Here is a 19,363-nt window from a genome sequence, read left to right as displayed (position 1 = left end):
CTGGCGGATGGTCATTTTGAATTGTTGCATGCCCAATGGTTGGGCTATTGTTGTATTCCCTAAATGACCTAAGTATCCTAGTTTGAATTCAGTTTAAGAGGTAAATTAACTGTAAACATTAAGCACATTATTCAGTCACATCTGGGTATGTTGATATCAGAGTTCCGTCCTCACACTATCCTGATGAACATCCAGGGTAGAATAGGTCTTCAGAACCCATGCTTGCCGTAAAAAGGTGACTATGCTTGTCGTAAGGGGCGACTAACAGGATCAGGTGGTCAGACTTGCTGACTTGGTCGATGCATGTCATCGATCCCAATTGCGTGGATTCCACTGGATTGTCTGGTCCAGACTCAATTATTTACCAGCCATTAAATAGCTGGAATATTGCTGAGTGCGGTGTTAAACAACAAACAAACAACAAAACTATTCTGATGTTTATCCTTTTGTTACTTTTGTTCGTTAGTCTAGAATATTCTGGTCTGGCAAACATTTTATCTGGTCTGGTAACTTTGCAAAGTTGTGAGTCCAGTTGTTTGACTGAAATTTTGGGGAATTTTATACACTGGTAGCCCAGTGATTATTGAATCTCACCAAAGCACTGTGAGGAGTTGACGGCTCCGGGGGCACCTGTTGTGTGGTCAGGGGGACAGGCTGTACACTCAGTCTGTCTGTCAGCGCCGTTGTACGTTCCCTCCAGGCATATCTCACAGTCACCGGTCGTCTCATTCAGGAAATATCCCATTGGGCAGTCCACTGAAACAATCACGTCACACTCATCATTGTAACCCAAGACATCGACAGTCAGTTCAACAAATCGGAATTCAACTCAACACAGCTGAACACTTCGTAACCTGGCTCAAAACATCGTAACTATGCTCAACACATCATAACCCAGCTCATCACATTTTGTAACTAGGCTCAACACATCGTAACTCAGCTCAACACATCATAACCCAGCTCATCACATTTTGTAACTAGGCTCAACATATCATAACCCAGCTCATCACATTTTGTAACTAGGCTCAACACATCGTAACTCAGCTCAACACATCTTAACCCAGCTCAACATATTGTGACTAGGCTCAACACATCGTAACTCAGCTCAACACATCATAACTAAGCTCATCACATTTTGTAACTAGGCTCAACACATCGTAACTCAGCTCAACACATCGTAACCCAGCTCAACATATTGTGACTAGGCTCAACACATCGTAACTCAGCTCAACACATCGTAACCCAGCTCAATATATTGTGACTAGGTTCAACATATCATAACTCAGCTCAACACATCGTAACTAGGTGGAACACATTGTAACTTTGTTCAACACAACATAACTCAGTTCAACACATGTTTACTCTGCTCAGCACATCGTAACTCAGCTCGATACATCGTAACTTGACTGAATTTAGCTCAATACTTCGTAACTTGGCTTAACACAGCTCAAAACATCTGCAGAAAGTCTATCTTTATTCATCTCCCATATAAGCAAATTAAACCTACATCCTACAGCTTAGTGCCAGCTTTCATTGGACCTTTTGACACAAATCTAATCTGTTTCAATTCATGTTGAACCTGGCATTATATAATCAACATGATTGTCGCACCTCCCTCATAGTCACCACAACACTAAAATACAAGTGGGTTTACTGCTGGTCATGTAGACTACCATACATAAATAAGTTACACATACAGCAGACTTTCTTGGTCTGGTTGATGGTGGTGAGACTCTGTCCGGCCAGGCACTGCAGCGCCACATTCACGTTCAGCGTCGTCACGTCAGCCGTGAAGTTCATGAAGTTGAAGTCGCCCCGCTTCACTGTGTTCTCCAGCTCCTCAGTGATGTAGGTGTCTCCCTCATTCTCCAGGGCATTGCTGGAAGTCAACAGAAGGTACTCACTGGACTGAGGTATTCATCATGTGCTAAGCGTAATGTATGGTATTGGATTTCAGAATCCCATTAGATGTAACATGTCATTAGATGTCATGTGTGTGTGTGTGTGTGTGTGTGTGTGTGTGTGTGTGTGTGTGTGTGTGAGACAGTGAGAGAAGAAAAAGTGGGAGTGCGGGTGTGAGTTTCAGCATGGATATGAGTTTCAGCATGAAAATGCATTTCAGCATGAATGTGAGTTTCAGCATGGATATGAGTTTCAGCAAGAAAATGCATTTCAGCATGAATGTGAGTTTCCGCATGGATATGAGTTTCAGAATGAATATGCATTTCAGCATGAATGTGAGTTTCAGCATGAATGTGAGTTTTAGAGTGAGTGTGAGTTTCAGCGTGAATGTGACTTTCAACATGAATGAGTTTCAGCATGAATGTGAGTTTCAGCATGGATATGAGTTTCAGCATGAAAATGCATTTCAGCATGAATGTGAGTTTCAGCATGGATACGAGTTTCAGTATGAATATGCATTTCAGCGTTAATGTGAGTTTCAGCATGAATGTGAGTTTCAGCATGAGTGTGAGTTTCAGCATGAATGTGAGTTTCAGCATGAATGTGAGTTTCAGCATGGGTGTGAGTTTCAGCATGAATGTGATTTTCAGCATGAATGAGTTTCAGCATGAATGTGAGTTTCAGCATGATTGTGAGTTTCAGTATGAATACGAGTTTCAGTATGAATATGCATTTCAGCGTGAATGTGAGTTTCAGCATGAGTGTGAGTTTCAGCATGGATATGAGTTTCAGCATGAATATGCCTTTCAACATTAATGTGAGTTTCAGCATGAATGTGAGTTTCAGCGTGAGTGTGAGTTTCAGAATGAGTGTGAGTTTCAGCATGAATGTGAGTTTCAGCATGAATGTGACTTTCAGCATGAGTGAGACTTTCAGCGTGAATGTGACTTTCAGCATGAGTTTGAGTGTTGGTGTGAATATGGATGTCAGATTGAGGAAGAGCGTGTGTGTGAGTGTCACTTTCAGATCCATATCCCATTCTAAGATTCAAATTCTAGGTAAGATACCAGCAACCATCTGATCATATAATTGCCCTCTCACCCATTGGCTGATAGATTAACTGCGAAGGAGACGTGGAAGACAACACCGGAAGTGTCTCTCCTCCTCCTCCTGCTGCCACACTCCACGTTGATGTTGTCATATGAGCACTCCTCCGGCGTACAAAGCCCGATACGCTCATCCAGCTGCCGCATGATGGCGATGAATCGGTCTCGAAGCTGAGTCTTGAAATCCTCGGTACATTGAGGGCCGCTGAAGTCCACCCCTCCTCCTAGGATGCTGGATGCTGGTGGGTATGGCACTGAAGTAAAACCACATTGTGTATAGTTGAACGAAGATGAAGACGAAGCTCCCTGGTCTGGTGCCCATCTGCAGTCCAGGTTCAGAAGATCCCATCTGTGCCATTTGTATAACTGAAATTTATCATCCCAAACTGGCCTCCACAGGAGATATTGCTTCTCCTCCTAGGATATATCGCTGCAATAAAATTGCATCGCACTGCTTTGCAGACCATTGTGACATCATCGGTTACCATGACATCACAATCAAATGACAAACACTAATCTCTCTGCCACTGAAGCTGGTTAAATGTAATTTTTACACTTGAGACACAGGCTTATTACTGAAACAGTTGGCAGAATGATGTTGGCTGATAAATAGAATCTTACCCTCTTGTCCTTTGTCATCAGAGTTTTAAACTGTTATCAACTGGTAATGATATATTTTATATCAAACAAAACTCAGAGGAGGTCTTCTATACAGTCAAGTCCCGTTAATCCGAAATGGTTGGTTGCATATGATTATGTCAGATTAACGATTATGTCGGATAAACAAAATTAAGTAGTGTCAACGCTGTGTACTTACGGGCAGCTGACCACGGAGCATGCTGATCACTGTGTCGGATTAACAAGACTGATTAATGAGGGTTTTCGGTAATTCGTTTGGGTGTGTCAGGGTCTGAGTGTGAGACTGTTGGATTAATGGGTCTAAATAGCACTGATTTAATCGGATTTGCCAATTTCGGATAAGTGAGTGAGTGAGTATGGTTTTACGCCGCTTTTAGCAATATTCCAGCAATATCACTGCGGGGGTCACCAGAAATGGGCTTCACACATTGTACCCATGTCGGGAATCGAACCCGGGTCTTCGGCGTGACGAGCGAACGCTTTAACCACTAGGCTACCCGACCGCCCCCAATTTTGGATTAACGAGTGTTGGATTAACGAGACTTGACTGTATATATAACTGTCATAATCTGTTACACTGATTGTTAAATATCATCAAATCAAAGTATAACAAACATACAAAGTGATGTTTAACACTTGCTAGGACTGACGAGCCACAGCCAAAGGCCTTCATTGTCCTGGCTGAATTTCAAGTATGCACTCCAGTTGAATCAGAGCTAACATGATATATTCTCTTTGGTATCCAGGTTTTCCCTTATTGTTAAAGTTAATTCCAAATCTAATCTTACAGCAATTAAATGAAAATGACATTCCAGAAGCATAGGAAGGTCATTATCAAAATATACTACTCAAAATTAGTTAAACAACACCCAATTCTTTCATATTATTATAGTTAATCAGTCATGTCATATCATGATTATTTCATATTAACTATAGTAATATGAAAGAATTGGGTTTTCTTTAACTTCTTTTGAGTAGTATACATTTTTTAAATATCATTCTCAAAGAAAATACAGTAGTATGAACTGAACATGTCTACTACAGCATCAGACCTATGTCTACTATAGCATCAGACCCATGTCTACTACAGCATCAGACCTATGTCTACTACAGCATCAGACCTATGTCTAGTACAGCATCAGACCTACTTGCACATGATGGGAACAGAAAGGGGCTGCCTCGCGGTGGGTCCCAGAATCCTTCATTTCCACAGCGGTAGAATGGGGGCGGAAATTCCACAAACTCATAGTTGGGGAAGCATGCGATGGAGCAGTAGTGTCCATGTTGCCACGCCCGACACGCCTTGCCACCATTCAGAGGGGCAGGAGGCTCAACGCAGTCAAAGGCTGAAATATATAAGAAATACAGTAAACCACGTTTATAACAAACACCCTTATAATGAACTGGCAGATATAACAAACACCCTTATAATGAACTGGCAGATATAACAAACACCCTTATAATGAACTGGCAGATATAACAAACACCCTTATAATGAACTGGCAGATATAACAAACACCCTTATAATGAACTGGCAGATATAACAAACTGTTTTGGGGTCCCGTCCATTTGCTATATATATGCTGTATGTATGCTTATAACGAACTACGGTTATAACGAATTAAAAGAAGTGATCCCTTTGAGTTTGTTATGATTGTAGTTTACTGTATGATAAACATTTTGGTCTGACTTATATGCTTAGAGAACAAAGATGAAAAATAAACTTTTCTTGTTGGTGGAGAACAGGACGATACTCACGCTTGACTATGATGTCAAATTCACATTCTGCTGAGTTGTTCTCGGCATCGTAGGCGACATAGCTGACGATGTACTCCCCATAGGCGAAGGTCTGACCTGCATAACATGTCTCATATGTTAAACGTCAGTTGATGTTGTGCAGATATTGTCTACAAGGTGAGGTGAGGTGAAAGGTTTAATGTCACATTAAAGATTCGTGTTAAAGACAATATTTCTGCATTCTGCACTTGGAACACAAACTTTGTCTCTTGATATGGTACCTTGTTGGTGCCTTGTTTTCCTGTTACTCAAAAAGCTCCTATAACTCATCTTTTATATGGCCATAAAATTCAACTTTACCTGATCGGTGTGTCTGTTCAATGTTGACAACACCAACGTCGTCCGTGAAGACCGGTTCCTCCCACTCCACCACGCTGAGACGGTTGTCGCTGTTGACCACTAGGATGTCCTCTGGGCAGTACTCCACCTCTGGGGGATACTTGTCTGCAACACAAGGGGGACAGTCAGTCGCAGTCTAGGGTGCTGTCAGCACTGACACAGCATCATTGTAGGAGACAGCCAGAACGGCCAAAACTGAATCTAGGTCTAGAGTTTGTTTGGTTTTTGTTTGACGTCACACTCACCAATATTTCAGCTATTTGACAGCGGTCTGTAAATAATCAAGTCTGGGCCAGACAATCCAGTGATTGTCATCATGATGATTTATCTAAGCAACTGGCATACAATGACATGCATCAAGCAAGTCACTCACTCATTAACAGAAACAATATTTTTGACATATTTACCAATTTTGATGTCACAGTAGGTCCCTCGGTAACCTGGAGGGCACTCAGACTCCCCACACAGTCCTGGTGCCACGATGATGACGTCATTCCGGATGTAGTCACCGAAGATGACCCAGTTGTAGATGTCCCCGGCCAGCCGGAGACCGCTACAGTTGGCAGCCATCGTCTGGATGAAGGAGTTGTTGAGGACAGAGCTGTAGACATTCACCTGGCTCACCTCCCCCCGGAACTGGTGGTCGTCATCATCAGCCTCGAACTTCTGACCAGCGACCACTTGAAGCCTGGACAGGAGATGTACATAGAGCACACATGCTCACACCAAACTGAGTCCTAACGATTCCACATACAGTAAAACCCTCTTAATCTGGACAGTTCTTTAACACATTTCTAGATTAATAAGCATAAAACAAAACTGTGAAGTTCTGAAAAAAGTGTTTATCTTGGTATATCATAATTTATCATTTTATCAATTTGTAAAATTATGACTGGGTTGCAGGAATAGAACTAATTTCGATGATGAGAAAATATGTTACCATTGTGGGAGTTTTCTGCTGTTGCCGTAGGAACCCCCACTCTCTCGCAGCTCCCCATCCTTCCACAAGTTCCACTCCCCGGACTTCCACCAGAAACATACATGGTGCCACTGACCATCATTGCTGTCAAGGTCAACTTCCACAGTGTCAAGGTCATTGAAGAGGTCAATGGTTGCCTGGTTACCAGATAATTCCACCATTGCTCTGGCTCCTTCATCACCAGCTTCTTCATTTTGTCTGAAAGAAAACATCTTCTGGTTAAAGATAGATATCTTTGATCAGCATCTTTATATAAAAATACATAAACTATAGTCATTTTGTTTCTATGATACAAAAAGGTGGACAATGGCTATGTCAGACATCTGAAATCTGATTATCAGTTGAAATAGTAACAGTTATATTTATAACATCTATTAAATGCAAAATATCCTTTTCAACATATACTTTTGTTATTCGTGACACAAAAAATCAACATTTGTTTATAGATGAACAGAAAGACGGATGTCATTCTTAAAAACAAATCAACATTTGTTTATGGATGAACAGAAAGACAGATGTCATTCTTGAAAACAAATCAACATTTGTTTATGGATGGACAGAAAGACAGATATGATTTGTTTCTTTGTAGTTTTATGTCAGACTCAGCAATATTCCAGCTTGATGGCATGGACCAGACAGTCTGGACCAGACAAACTAATGATTGACATTATGAACAACGTCCCATGGGTTTGGGGTACGATGACATGCTATCAACACAGCCACTGAACCTGACCACCTGATCCATATACTCGCCTGTTGCAACAAGCATAGATTGCTCAGGACCTATTCAAACTCAGACCCACACAGATAAGAATACATGAATATGTTACAGGCCACATACTTGTTAATCTCCATCAAAGAAAGGAAAGTGCCATTGCCGCCAAGTTCCCCAAACCTGACCCAGACACAGAGAGTAAGTTCAGTCAGATTGGTGCCAACATAAACTGGAGGTGGCTCACACACGGATCCATTCCGACCTTGGCACTGAAGGTCATAGTCATCTGACTTCTCTGAAGGAGCAACAGAAACCACATCATTGTATGCTTGGGGACATAGATCATGTCTCATTTTGTATTTGGCTTCGGATGAAAAAAGGATACATTTAATTCCTGTTTTTACAAAAATTCATTCTCATAAAATCATAAGAAAAATAAATTTACTAAACTCGTATTAAGGCTGAGGTGAAATTTGATTGTAGGATGTCCTTGTTATTGAAATACTCGTGAATATTGTCTGATGACACTTTTAGCAATATTACAGCAATATCTAAGCAAAGGATACCAGAAAATGCTATTCATAATGTGATCAAATAAATAAATAAATAAATAAATAAATAAATAAATAAATAAATAAATAAATAAATAAATAAATAAATAAATAAATAAATAAATAAATAAATAAATAAATAAATAAATAAATAAATAAATAAATAAATAAAATCTTTATAGAATAGCTTTAGCAATTTGTCATAGAACTGACTGACCTTTCCCACAGTCTTCCCCTCCAAACAGTGGTGGACAGACACAGGTGATGGCTCTCCATCCATCGACACAGGTAGCTCCGTTCAGACATGTGTTGTTGAAGGCGCAGTCATCGATGGTCGTCTCACACAGCTGCCCCTCAAACTCCTCGGGGCATTCACACTCGAATGTACCAATACCGTCCACACACGTCGCCCCGTTCTCACATGGCCGGACAGCACATTCGTCAATCTCAGTCTCACACGCCTTGCCCGTGTAACCTGCCGGTTACAAAACATTGTCGTCACAAGGACATTTTCACATTTAAAGATACCTTAAGATGAAAGAGAAAATTAGGAGATAATATTACAGGTTAGGTTTTTGAGTACATGTATTTGATGACTGGAAATTCTATTTGATTGATTGATTGATTGATTGATTGATTGATTGATTGATTGATTGATTGATTGATTGATTGATTTTACAACTTTAATTTCAACTATGTTATAGTATGATACATACAAAGTTAGTGAGTGTAAGGTGTTTTATGTCAGCACACTTTTTGAAGCATACTTATCATTTTATCAAATAAAATACATAATTAAATCATTTAGTTTTCAAAACAAATTACAATTACTGAACTAATCTTTTGCTGACAAACAGACATTCTTTCCTGAATTACATGCAGACATTGTATTTTAACAAAAAGCTGTATCCATGCTTGCAACCTTCACTGCTGAAATACAGTTAAGGACCACCCGACCTGCCATGACAGATTAACTATAGTAATATGAAAGAATAGGTTGTTTTTCAAACTTTTTTCAGTAGTATATTAACAACCCATTCGAATAATCTGCTGATATACTGTCATATAGATGTGTGACTTCAGATTAGATTCAAAGTTGAACGACCTTGACACTCACCTCTAACACAGTCACACTGATAGTCATTAACGAGATCCCCACACGTTCCTTCATTATGACAGGGCATGCTGGCACAGTCGTCAACATCAGTCTCACACTGGGTGCCGTTAAAACCAGGTAAACAGCTGAAATAAACACAACATAATAAACACGACATACATACAGTAGCGACACATTTATCACGGAATTGTGTGCAGGCATTATCTTTTTGTTAAATTAGATCATGGTTAACGATTTGGAATTAACTTAATTATGAAAATGTAGTTTTACAGGGGCTGGTCGGCTCGGAATCAGTATACTGTGTCTGAGTGGGGTATTCATGTTAAACTGCTATCACTATAAATCGGCCTCAGTCCGGACTAGTACACAAGCAGCTTTATAAGTGCAATAAACCCCATTTCACCTCACCTTACCTTCTATTTATTTCAATTTATATATCAGTTTTCTGGTACTATCAGAACTAAATCTTAAAAAATCTTGAAATAAGCTGCAGAGGTGAGTACCTGCATGTAAATCCATCGATGATGTCGTTACAGGTACCACCATTCTGACAGGGCCTGGAGTCGCACTCGTTGATGTTGACTTCACAGTTGCGGCCAAGGAACCCAGATGAACAGTTGCAGGTGTAGTTGTAGACACCATCAATGCAGGTGGCGTTGTTCAGACAAGGCTTGGAGGCACAGTTGTCAATCTTTGTCTGATGAAAAAAAGAGAAAGATTTTTTAATTCTGAGAGGCGGTGAGGATGGGAAGTGGTTGTGATAAGTGAATTCCCTAAATGTGGACGATTTGTGAAGCCAACTCAATCATTCCCAAAAAAATAATATAAAAATTTGTGAAAAACCGACGTAATGCCAATTTTAAAGTCATGTCATTCCTCAGTGAAAACAAACACTTAATGTCAGCCCCAAGAGAGTTTAGACAGATTCCACTGAACATTCTAGCCTTGTGATTGTATTAAAAAGATTTTGTAGAATAAACAAATTAAACCCAGAATTAAGTGGCAGACATATCATTCCCACTGCAACAAGGTGATTATAAAGACAGAACAAATATGTATCCATATTTTGCTGTATCTATGCTCTAAAGCATGCTCACAGTGCTACACAGTTATTACCAAGGTCACATGGATCACAGTGCTACACAGTTATTACCAAGGTCACATGGATCACAGTGCTACACAGTTATTACAAAGGTCACATGGATCACAGTGCTACACAGTTATTACCAAGGTCACATGGATCACAGTTCACTCAAATAACATTCTCAGCTTCCTGGGAAGTATACAATCCCAGAATGTCTGCATTCATGTAACCATCTCATCATACCTGGTACCCATTTGCTGCCAGTGAAAATTGCCAATATTGAACAAATTCACTTGTCTAAGGGGACACAGTTTTTAATTATCACACGTATAGGGGTTGGCCGAAGCCCTAGAAACTCCTAAGTGTCAAGATTACCAATGACCTCCACCTACTCTCGGCTCAATTTCATGTATTTATGATCTGTGCACTGTGCAAGGGACCACAGACCATCATAATGACAAGGTTATATTCAAGCAGTAATGGCTGAAGGATTCCGAGTTTTGTATGCGACATCGATACTGGCTCATGACTGCAGTAACATTTGTACTCACTGAGCAGAGAGTTCCAGTGTAGTCTGGCGGGCAGGAACAAGTAAATGTGTCTCCGTTCGGAACACAGGTGGCGCCACTAGCGCAGGGCTTGTCTGTCCGACAGGCGTCTAACTGCGTCTCACACAGAGTACCTGGGAATACATATACTCATCAGCACTTAATTTCTAGAGATGAATGATAATGATAATAACAACAATGATGATGATGATAATAGAGTTTTAAAAATATTATTTAAAAAAAATAGCAATAATAATTGAGAGCTAATAAGGATAATACAAAGTTTTAAATGATAATATAATAAATAATAGAGTTCTAAAAATATTAGTAATATCCAAAGTAATTATAATAATAATGATAGAAAATAATAATGATAATACACATTTTAGGTAATGATACTACTACTACCACTACTTAACTACTACTACTACCATCATCATCATCACATACATGCATATAAGAGTACAAAGGGTACGCATACACATCGATCAGATAGATCAAATATGAAAGAAAAGTAAAAATAGATTTGTGTGTGAAAACAATTAACATTTCAACTCTACACGTTCCAATATTCACCCCCTCTTACCTGTGAACAGAGGCAGACAGTCACATGTGAAATCATCAACACCATCGACACATTCCAAGGTACCCTGTATGGAGCAAGGGTAGGGGTCACAGTCGTCTTTGTTGACCTCACAGTTTCGCCCATCGTAACCTGCAATAATGACATTTGTAGTTTTCTCCTGTAAAATGACCTCATCAATATCAGGATTATTCATTCATGAAAGCATCATTCAGCTTGATCAATTCATCAAATTTCTTACGTTCTTTTACCAATTGGAAATTGTTCTTTATTCATACCTTTTTGTACTAAGTTTGTCATTACGGGAGTATCGACAATCACACGGTATATGAGGTGACATGTTTTTTCTTATGGATTACTGAAAAGATTTGATTGATCAGAGCCAAAAAGCAAAAACAAAGAGTGAGTGAGTGAATATGGTTTTACGCCGCTTTTAGCAATATTCCATAATTCACACATTGTACCCATGTCGGGAATCGAACCCGGGTGTTCGGCGTGACGTGCGAACACTTTAACCACTAGGCTACCCGACTGCCTCTCAAAAACAAAGATAAAATACTGACAATGTTTATTCTTCTTTTTAACCTACCACAGCTGAGCGGTAAACAAAAATGTGTACAATATAGAATATGAACAGTGAGGCCTTATAATCTGATAATACTGAACAAAAAAAGTTAGTGATCCGGAATATTTTGAGGGATATTTTGTTGTATTTCATTAAAATATCAAATATCCCCAAAAATATTCACAATCCCTAACTTTATTTTTTCAGTATATATGAGCTGTTGAGCAGTATACAGTGTATATGAGACTTGCAATATTACTTGGAAGAGTTTGCGGAGAGTGTAGTGATATTGTACATCATACTGACCTGAGCTACAGTCACAGCGGTAGTCGTTTATGAGATCGTTGCAGGTGCCACCATTCTCACATGGCTTAGCTTCACACTCATCAATGTCAGTCTCACAGTTCACACCAGTGTAGCCAGGCTGCACAACAAGGGAGATAACTCTTTGTACACTATGTTGCTAACTGGGCACAAATAACCAACAAGTGGCCCAATTTTCACTACTTCTATGACTTCTTCAAGTTGTTAGAACCACATCAAAACTTTACCACCTACTTTATCACATATGACAAATAAGAATTTCTTCAATGAGTGATGTCCATATGTTCTAATGGACATTTTGGCTCAGTAAGGAAAAAAACCCAAACAAAACGTGACAAAAAGTGAGCAGGGCTCACTAATACCCCCAACTTCGACTCTAAGTTCAAAACATGAAAAAAGCAATATTTTCTCAGAAAATCCACTTATACAGTTAAACTTTGTACCGCACCTCTGCTATTGGTACAGAAACTGTACCCCAAATGGAAAAGAATCCATGAACTAGTTTTTAAGTTATAGGTCGCACAAATGTTGAAGTAAAAATATACTCAAAGTTATGACAAAACTCATAATTTTTCATATCAAAATGAAACTTTGCACTGCATCTTTCCTATTAGTATGGAAACTGTTCCCTAAATTTGAAAAGAATCCAGGGAACAGTTTTCTAGTTACAGGTTGCACAAATGTTTCATTGAAAAAAATTCTAAGTTAAAAAATGAAAAAAGCTGTATTTTTACAGAAAATTCAGAAATCCAACTTAGCACTGCACCTCTCATAGGTATAAAAAGTGTTCACCAAGTTTGAAATGAATCTCTGCTGTAGTTTTCCTGTAAAAGGTCACACACAAAATGTTCGGATGGAGGGACAGAATTTCTTGGTATTATTATATGCTTCTGCCCTTTTAGGTCGGGATATAAAGACTCATCACCATACCTAATGTCCAGTGGTCCCTAGCAATCTATACAACCCATATGAGATGACTAAATGGATTGTGGTCAGCTTGGTGCTCACCACAATATCAATCACTGGTTTGTCTGGTCCAGACTTGTTGATCTAATGCAGGCTGTCCTCATACAGCTGGATTATTGTTGAGTGTGTTGGGAAACAAATAAACAAATAACAAACAATAGCACATGAGCAGTTCCTGATTCAGAGAGATAATGGTGAATGCCATGCCTGGATCAGTATGTACTCACCTGGCAGATACAGTTGTAGTCAGCCGGGAGGTTCTCACATCGGCCATCGTTCTCACACGGGTGAGAGTTGCACTCGTTGATGTCCACCTCACACCGATTACCTTCATAACCTGAAGGAATGTTGTAAAATCATATCATTAATGAATAATATGTTAATACATTATGAAAGTATACTCTGATGAAAGGTTTCCATAATAATGACTACAAGTAAGGAATACTTTTAGGGCCATTTATCTTTTTTATTTTCATCTTGAAATTTCAAGCTGCTAAGTTGAAATGTCAAGATACTAAGTTGAAATTTCAAGTTTATAATCTTAAAATTTCAACTTATTATCTTGAAATTATAAGATCATTATCTTGAAATTTCAACATAACATCTTGAAATTTCAAGTAAGTATCTTGAAATTTAAAGAAAAATCCAAATGACCCTAAAAGGCTTCCTTATAGAAGCATCAAGGCCAGAAATTTGGTATAAATATTGTTTCCCGTTTCTGCAAAGGTTATGGTTGATCTAACCCTTACCCTATTACCCAATATTGCATCAGTTTCCTGACAACCTCAGGAAAACCTAGTAACCAGCTCAACTTCCAAAGCAAGGTTTTGAAATGGGTCACTTCTAAACCTGCTTTGAGATTTTGCATTTCAATTGTAATACCTAGGTTTTAAAATTAACATTTTTATAAACTTGCCTCTTGGTATGAACATAATTGTGTTTGATGATTGGTAAAAAGTCACAATTATTTTTACATGAAAATTCCATGACCTGCTGTCTCATATTGTATCAAGTTTTATAACCCAGTTTTCCCACAGAGAAGTTGTTAAATTCTATATGTCATGACTCCAGCTAGTCCATGCAGCACATGTTTTTTTCCTCTCACACGCTTTGATTAAATTATACCGTGACACACTGTATTGTTTCAGTATAAGGTATGTCGACGTGTTCTATTTTCTTCTAGTATTTCTTGCATTTGGACAAGTCATAAGATGAAACACGCCTCCAAGGTTTTGTGTGCATATGTAAAACTGTGAGTGAAGGAAAAAGCTTATGGATCACTGATTTACAGTAAGCCTTCCTAGTTGGGTCAGTGTTTGGATCGCAGATCTACAGTAAGACTTCCTGGTTGGTTGGGTCAGTGTTTGGATCACAGATTTACAGTAAGACTTCCTGGTTGGTTGGGTCAGTGTTTGGATCACAGATTTACAGTAAGACTTCCTGGTTGGTTGGGTCAGTGTTTGGATCACAGATCTACAGTAAGACTTCCTGGTTGGGTCAGTGTTTGGATCACAGATTTACAGTAAGACTTCCTAGTTGGGTCAGTGTTTGTATCACAGATTTACAGTAAGACTTCCTAGTTGGGTCAGTGTTTGGATCAAATATTTACAGTAAGACTTCCTGGTTGGGTCAGTGTTTGGATCACAGATTTACAGTAAGACTTCCTAGTTGGGTCAGTGTTTGGATCAAATATTTACAGTAAGACTTCCTGGTTGGGTCAGTGTTTGGATCAAATATTTACAGTAAGACTTCCTGGTTGGGTCAGTGTTTGGATCACAGATTTACAGTTCACAGTTTACAGTACCTGGTGCACAGGAGCAGTTGAAGCCGTTGATGAGGTCATTGCAGGTAGCACCATTGAGGCAACTGCACACACAGCAGTCATCAATGTTGTGTTCACAGTTCTTCCCTTCAAACCCTGTCCCCTGAAACAAGAGAATGTTCATGTGTAATTACCACTGTACTTGTCATCTTACCCTTGACATCAAACCCTTGATTATTTAGACACTGCCGTCATATAGCTGGAATATTGCTGAGTGCGACTTTAAACAACAAACAACTAACAATCACAATCATCACTATCATCCCAATCATCACTATCACCACAATCATCACTATCACCACAATCATCACTATCATCCCAATCATCACTATCACCACAATCATCACTATCACCACAATCATCACTATCACCACTATCATCACTATCACCACAATCATCACTATCATCACTATCACCACTATCAACACAATCATCACAATCATCACTATCACCACAATCATCACTATCACCACAATCAGCACTATCATCACTATCACCACAATCATCACTATCACCACAATCATCACAATCATCACTATCACCACAATCATCACTATCGCCACAATCATCACTATCATCACTATCACCACAATCATCACTATCACCACAATCATCACTATCATCACTATCAACACAATCATCATTATCACCACAATCATCACTATCATCACAATCATCACTATCACCACAATCACCACAATCATCACTATCGCCACAATCATCACTATCACCACAATCATCACTATCATCACAATCATCACTATCACCACTATCACCACAATCATCACTATCGCCACAATCATCACTATCATCACTATCACCACAATCATCACTATCACCACAATCATCACTATCATCACAATCATCACTATCACCACTATCACCACAATCATCACTATCGCCACAATCATCACTATCATCACTATCACCACAATCATCACTATCATCACAATCATCACTATCACCACAATCATCACTATCGCCACAATCATCACTATCATCACTATCACCACAATCATCACTATCACCACAATCATCACTATCATCACAATCATCACTATCACCACTATCATCACAATCATCACTATCACCACAATCATCACTATCATCACTATCACCACAATCATCACTATCACCACAATCATCACTATCACCACAATCATCACTATTATCACAATCATCACTATCACCACAATCATCACTATCACCACAATCATCACTATCATCACAATCATCACTATCACCACAATCATCACTATCACCACAATCATCACTATCATCACTATCAACACAATCATCACTATCACCACAATCATCACTATCACCACAATCATCACTATCATCACTATCAACACAATCATCACTATCACCACAATCATCACTATCACCACAATCATCACTATTATCACAATCATCACTATCACCACAATCATCACTATCACCACAATCATCACTATCATCACAATCATCACTATCACCACAATCATCACTATCACCACAATCATCACTATCATCACAATCATCACTATTATCACAATCATCACTATCACCACAATCGGCGATCACTATCATCATTATCACCACAATCATCATTATTATCACTATCACCACAATCATCACTATCACCACAATCATCACTATCATCACAATCATCACTATCACCACAATCATCACTATCACCACAATCATCACTATCACCACAATCATCACTATCATCACTATCAACACAATCATCACTATCACCACAATCATCACTATCACCACAATCATCACTATCACCACAATCATCACTATTATCACAATCATCACTATCACCACAATCATCACTATCACCACAATCATCACTATCATCACAATCATCACTATCACCACAATCATCACTATCACCACAATCATCACTATTATCACAATCATCACTATCACCACAATCGGCGATCACTATCATCATTATCACCACAATCATCATTATTATCACTATCACCACAATCATCACTATCACCACAATCATCACTATCACCACAATCATCACTATCATCACTATCACCACAATAATCATCAACATCATCATCATAGCTATCAGTTGTATTTGTCATTTTCCAGACAACAAAATTTTCCAGATCTACTTGTCTACCCCTAGGTATCCTGCTAGTTTTAGCCCTATTTGAATTCAAAGAAACAAGAATATACTTCCATTCATTGATAACTCCACAAGGCAATAAAGAGCATGATGGTGCAAGTGACTACATGCAACAATGTCATGGACGGCTATACCTGGTAGTATTATAGCAGCCATGTAAAGTGTGAACAAGAGCAACTCTTTCAGGTAACATTAGCTACTCACTGTGCAGTCGCAGAAATAGTCAGCGATCATGTCATGGCACACGCCGCTGTTGAGGCATGGAGCGCCGTCACAGTCATCAGTGTTCACGTCACACCTGGGAAACACAGATAAATCTCAACCTTTGTTCACTGATAATTAACCTTTTAACTAAAACATGAATAAAAACCTCATCAGTATGCTATCCTTATAGTGGAGGGGGCACGGGTGGCCCAGTCGTCTCAGGCGCCGCTATTCGCTGTGCAGAGTTGTGTCCCTTGGGCACGCCAGAAATGTATGATTGTGGGTTCGAATCCCAGTTCGCCCCGATTATGTTTCTAGGTTTGTCAGCACCATACCCATGCTCGTGGGTTCCACCGAAGTGGTACATGTCTGAGACCTGCATCTCTTCGGGCTTTCCTCCCACATTAAGCTGACACGCTGTTATATAACTGGAATACTGTTAAAAGCGGCGTTAAACCCAACTCACTCAATCACTCACTCCTTATAGTGGAAAAGAATCCAGTGGAGTATGGGTACGAATGTGGGGTCCAACCCTCACCCCTGTCCTCATGAAAATTACACATACACCTGTCATTGAATTTTCCACCATATTTACAAACATTGCTTAAAATATATTTTTCTCTGACAATTTTAGGATTGGCCCTTTTATTGAGATCATACTCTGAAAAACAACATGCCTTTCAAGACAGACATGGAAAATTACGATGTTTTCTGGAGCATGAGAAGCAGTATGACTTACAGGTTGCCCTGGAAACCGTCATAGCATTCACAGCGGAATGCGAGGTGTTCATCGACACACACACCATTGATGCACTGATCGGGCTGACATTCGTCCGTCACCATCTCACAACAGCCCCCATCATAACCTGTCACATGACACAACACATGTATTCATGACTCTTTTTTAAACAAGATATGACACTTTCCTCAAAACAGTTGATTCATTTATGACTCAATATCGGAAAGACATATGTTTTACATACAAAATTCAGTAAAATGTGAATAACAAAAAGAATTAAAATCAGCATCTTATTTATCAGTTTTCATCAAAGTCATAAAGATTATGATTTGACTTGTCAAACTCATTTTATATTACAAACATGCAGAGCATTTTAAAGAAAATGTTATCAAAAGGAAATGACTTAACGTAATCCATATCATGGGACAGAATTTCAGCTGTTGGTACAATCAGAGACCATATATTGATATATGGTATCTGGTACATCAATTATGACACTACTGGATTTGGATCATTACATGGAGGGTCAACATTTATCCAAACTGTATACTGTAAACATCACCACCATCCTCAACTAGCTAGTCGTAGGAGGCGACTAACAGGATCGGGTGGTCAGACTCGCTGACTTGGTTGATGCATGTCATCGTATGTCATCATCAAATTGGATAGATCGATGCTCATGATGTCAATCACTGGATTGGCAGGCCCAGACTTGATTATTTTCAGACCACTGGCATACAGCTGGAATATTGCTGTGTGCAGTGTGAGACAGACAGACAGACAGACAGACAGACAGACAGACAAACAAACCACCTGGGACATACCTGGAGGACATGAGCAGGTGAAGTTGTTGACGGCGTCCACGCACGTGCCACCATTCACACAGGGCTGAGATGCGCAGTCATCTATGTCAGTCTCACAGAAGGAGCCTACATGGTGGTAAAAGGGAACACTGAACATAACAACTTGTAATGTGTGTGATAAGTCGTACTATAATACGCTATTTGAAGGGGGCGTGGCCTAAATGCAAAAGTCCGATTGGGATTATAAATTTTCCGGACTCCTGGGTAAAACACACAGTAGGTTTACACAAACATACCCGTTAACATTTGTGTTTTAAGATTAAAGAATAATTAACCCTGGTAATGTTTTTCCATTATATAAAGTTGACAAAATTATACCCTGGAGCCAACAAATCAAGCATATATTTTTTATGGCTATGTGCATTTTCTCTATCAGGTATAAA

The 19,363-nt window shown here is 39.2% G+C and overlaps 1 protein-coding gene across 1 annotated transcript in view; it reads right to left on the bottom strand.

Annotated features, from left to right (window-relative positions):
• Positions 1-19,363, bottom strand: part of LOC139468020 (uncharacterized) — a 145,778-nt gene that overhangs the window by 28,049 nt on the left and 98,366 nt on the right. The window contains exons 42-61 of the mRNA XM_071249681.1: positions 18,942-19,046; positions 18,118-18,244; positions 17,379-17,472; positions 15,020-15,140; positions 13,443-13,552; positions 12,232-12,349; positions 11,364-11,492; positions 10,781-10,911; positions 9,649-9,842; positions 9,146-9,270; positions 8,246-8,503; positions 7,604-7,772; positions 6,724-6,960; positions 6,191-6,471; positions 5,745-5,888; positions 5,406-5,501; positions 4,796-4,993; positions 3,004-3,262; positions 1,698-1,879; positions 595-756 (exon numbers count right to left, since the gene is read on the bottom strand). Coding sequence (XP_071105782.1) covers positions 595-756; positions 1,698-1,879; positions 3,004-3,262; positions 4,796-4,993; positions 5,406-5,501; positions 5,745-5,888; positions 6,191-6,471; positions 6,724-6,960; positions 7,604-7,772; positions 8,246-8,503; positions 9,146-9,270; positions 9,649-9,842; positions 10,781-10,911; positions 11,364-11,492; positions 12,232-12,349; positions 13,443-13,552; positions 15,020-15,140; positions 17,379-17,472; positions 18,118-18,244; positions 18,942-19,046 — 3,240 coding nt within the window. The remainder of the gene's footprint in view (positions 1-594; positions 757-1,697; positions 1,880-3,003; positions 3,263-4,795; positions 4,994-5,405; positions 5,502-5,744; positions 5,889-6,190; positions 6,472-6,723; positions 6,961-7,603; positions 7,773-8,245; positions 8,504-9,145; positions 9,271-9,648; positions 9,843-10,780; positions 10,912-11,363; positions 11,493-12,231; positions 12,350-13,442; positions 13,553-15,019; positions 15,141-17,378; positions 17,473-18,117; positions 18,245-18,941; positions 19,047-19,363) is intronic.

The sequence above is a fragment of the Haliotis cracherodii genome, unplaced genomic scaffold (assembly GCF_022045235.1).
Source record: "Haliotis cracherodii isolate W230 unplaced genomic scaffold, xgHalCrac1.p SCAF_2, whole genome shotgun sequence".
Lineage (NCBI taxonomy): Eukaryota > Metazoa > Mollusca > Gastropoda > Lepetellida > Haliotidae > Haliotis > Haliotis cracherodii.
Note: the sequence above shows the minus strand (reverse complement) of the source record. Positions and strands in the feature narration are given on the sequence as shown.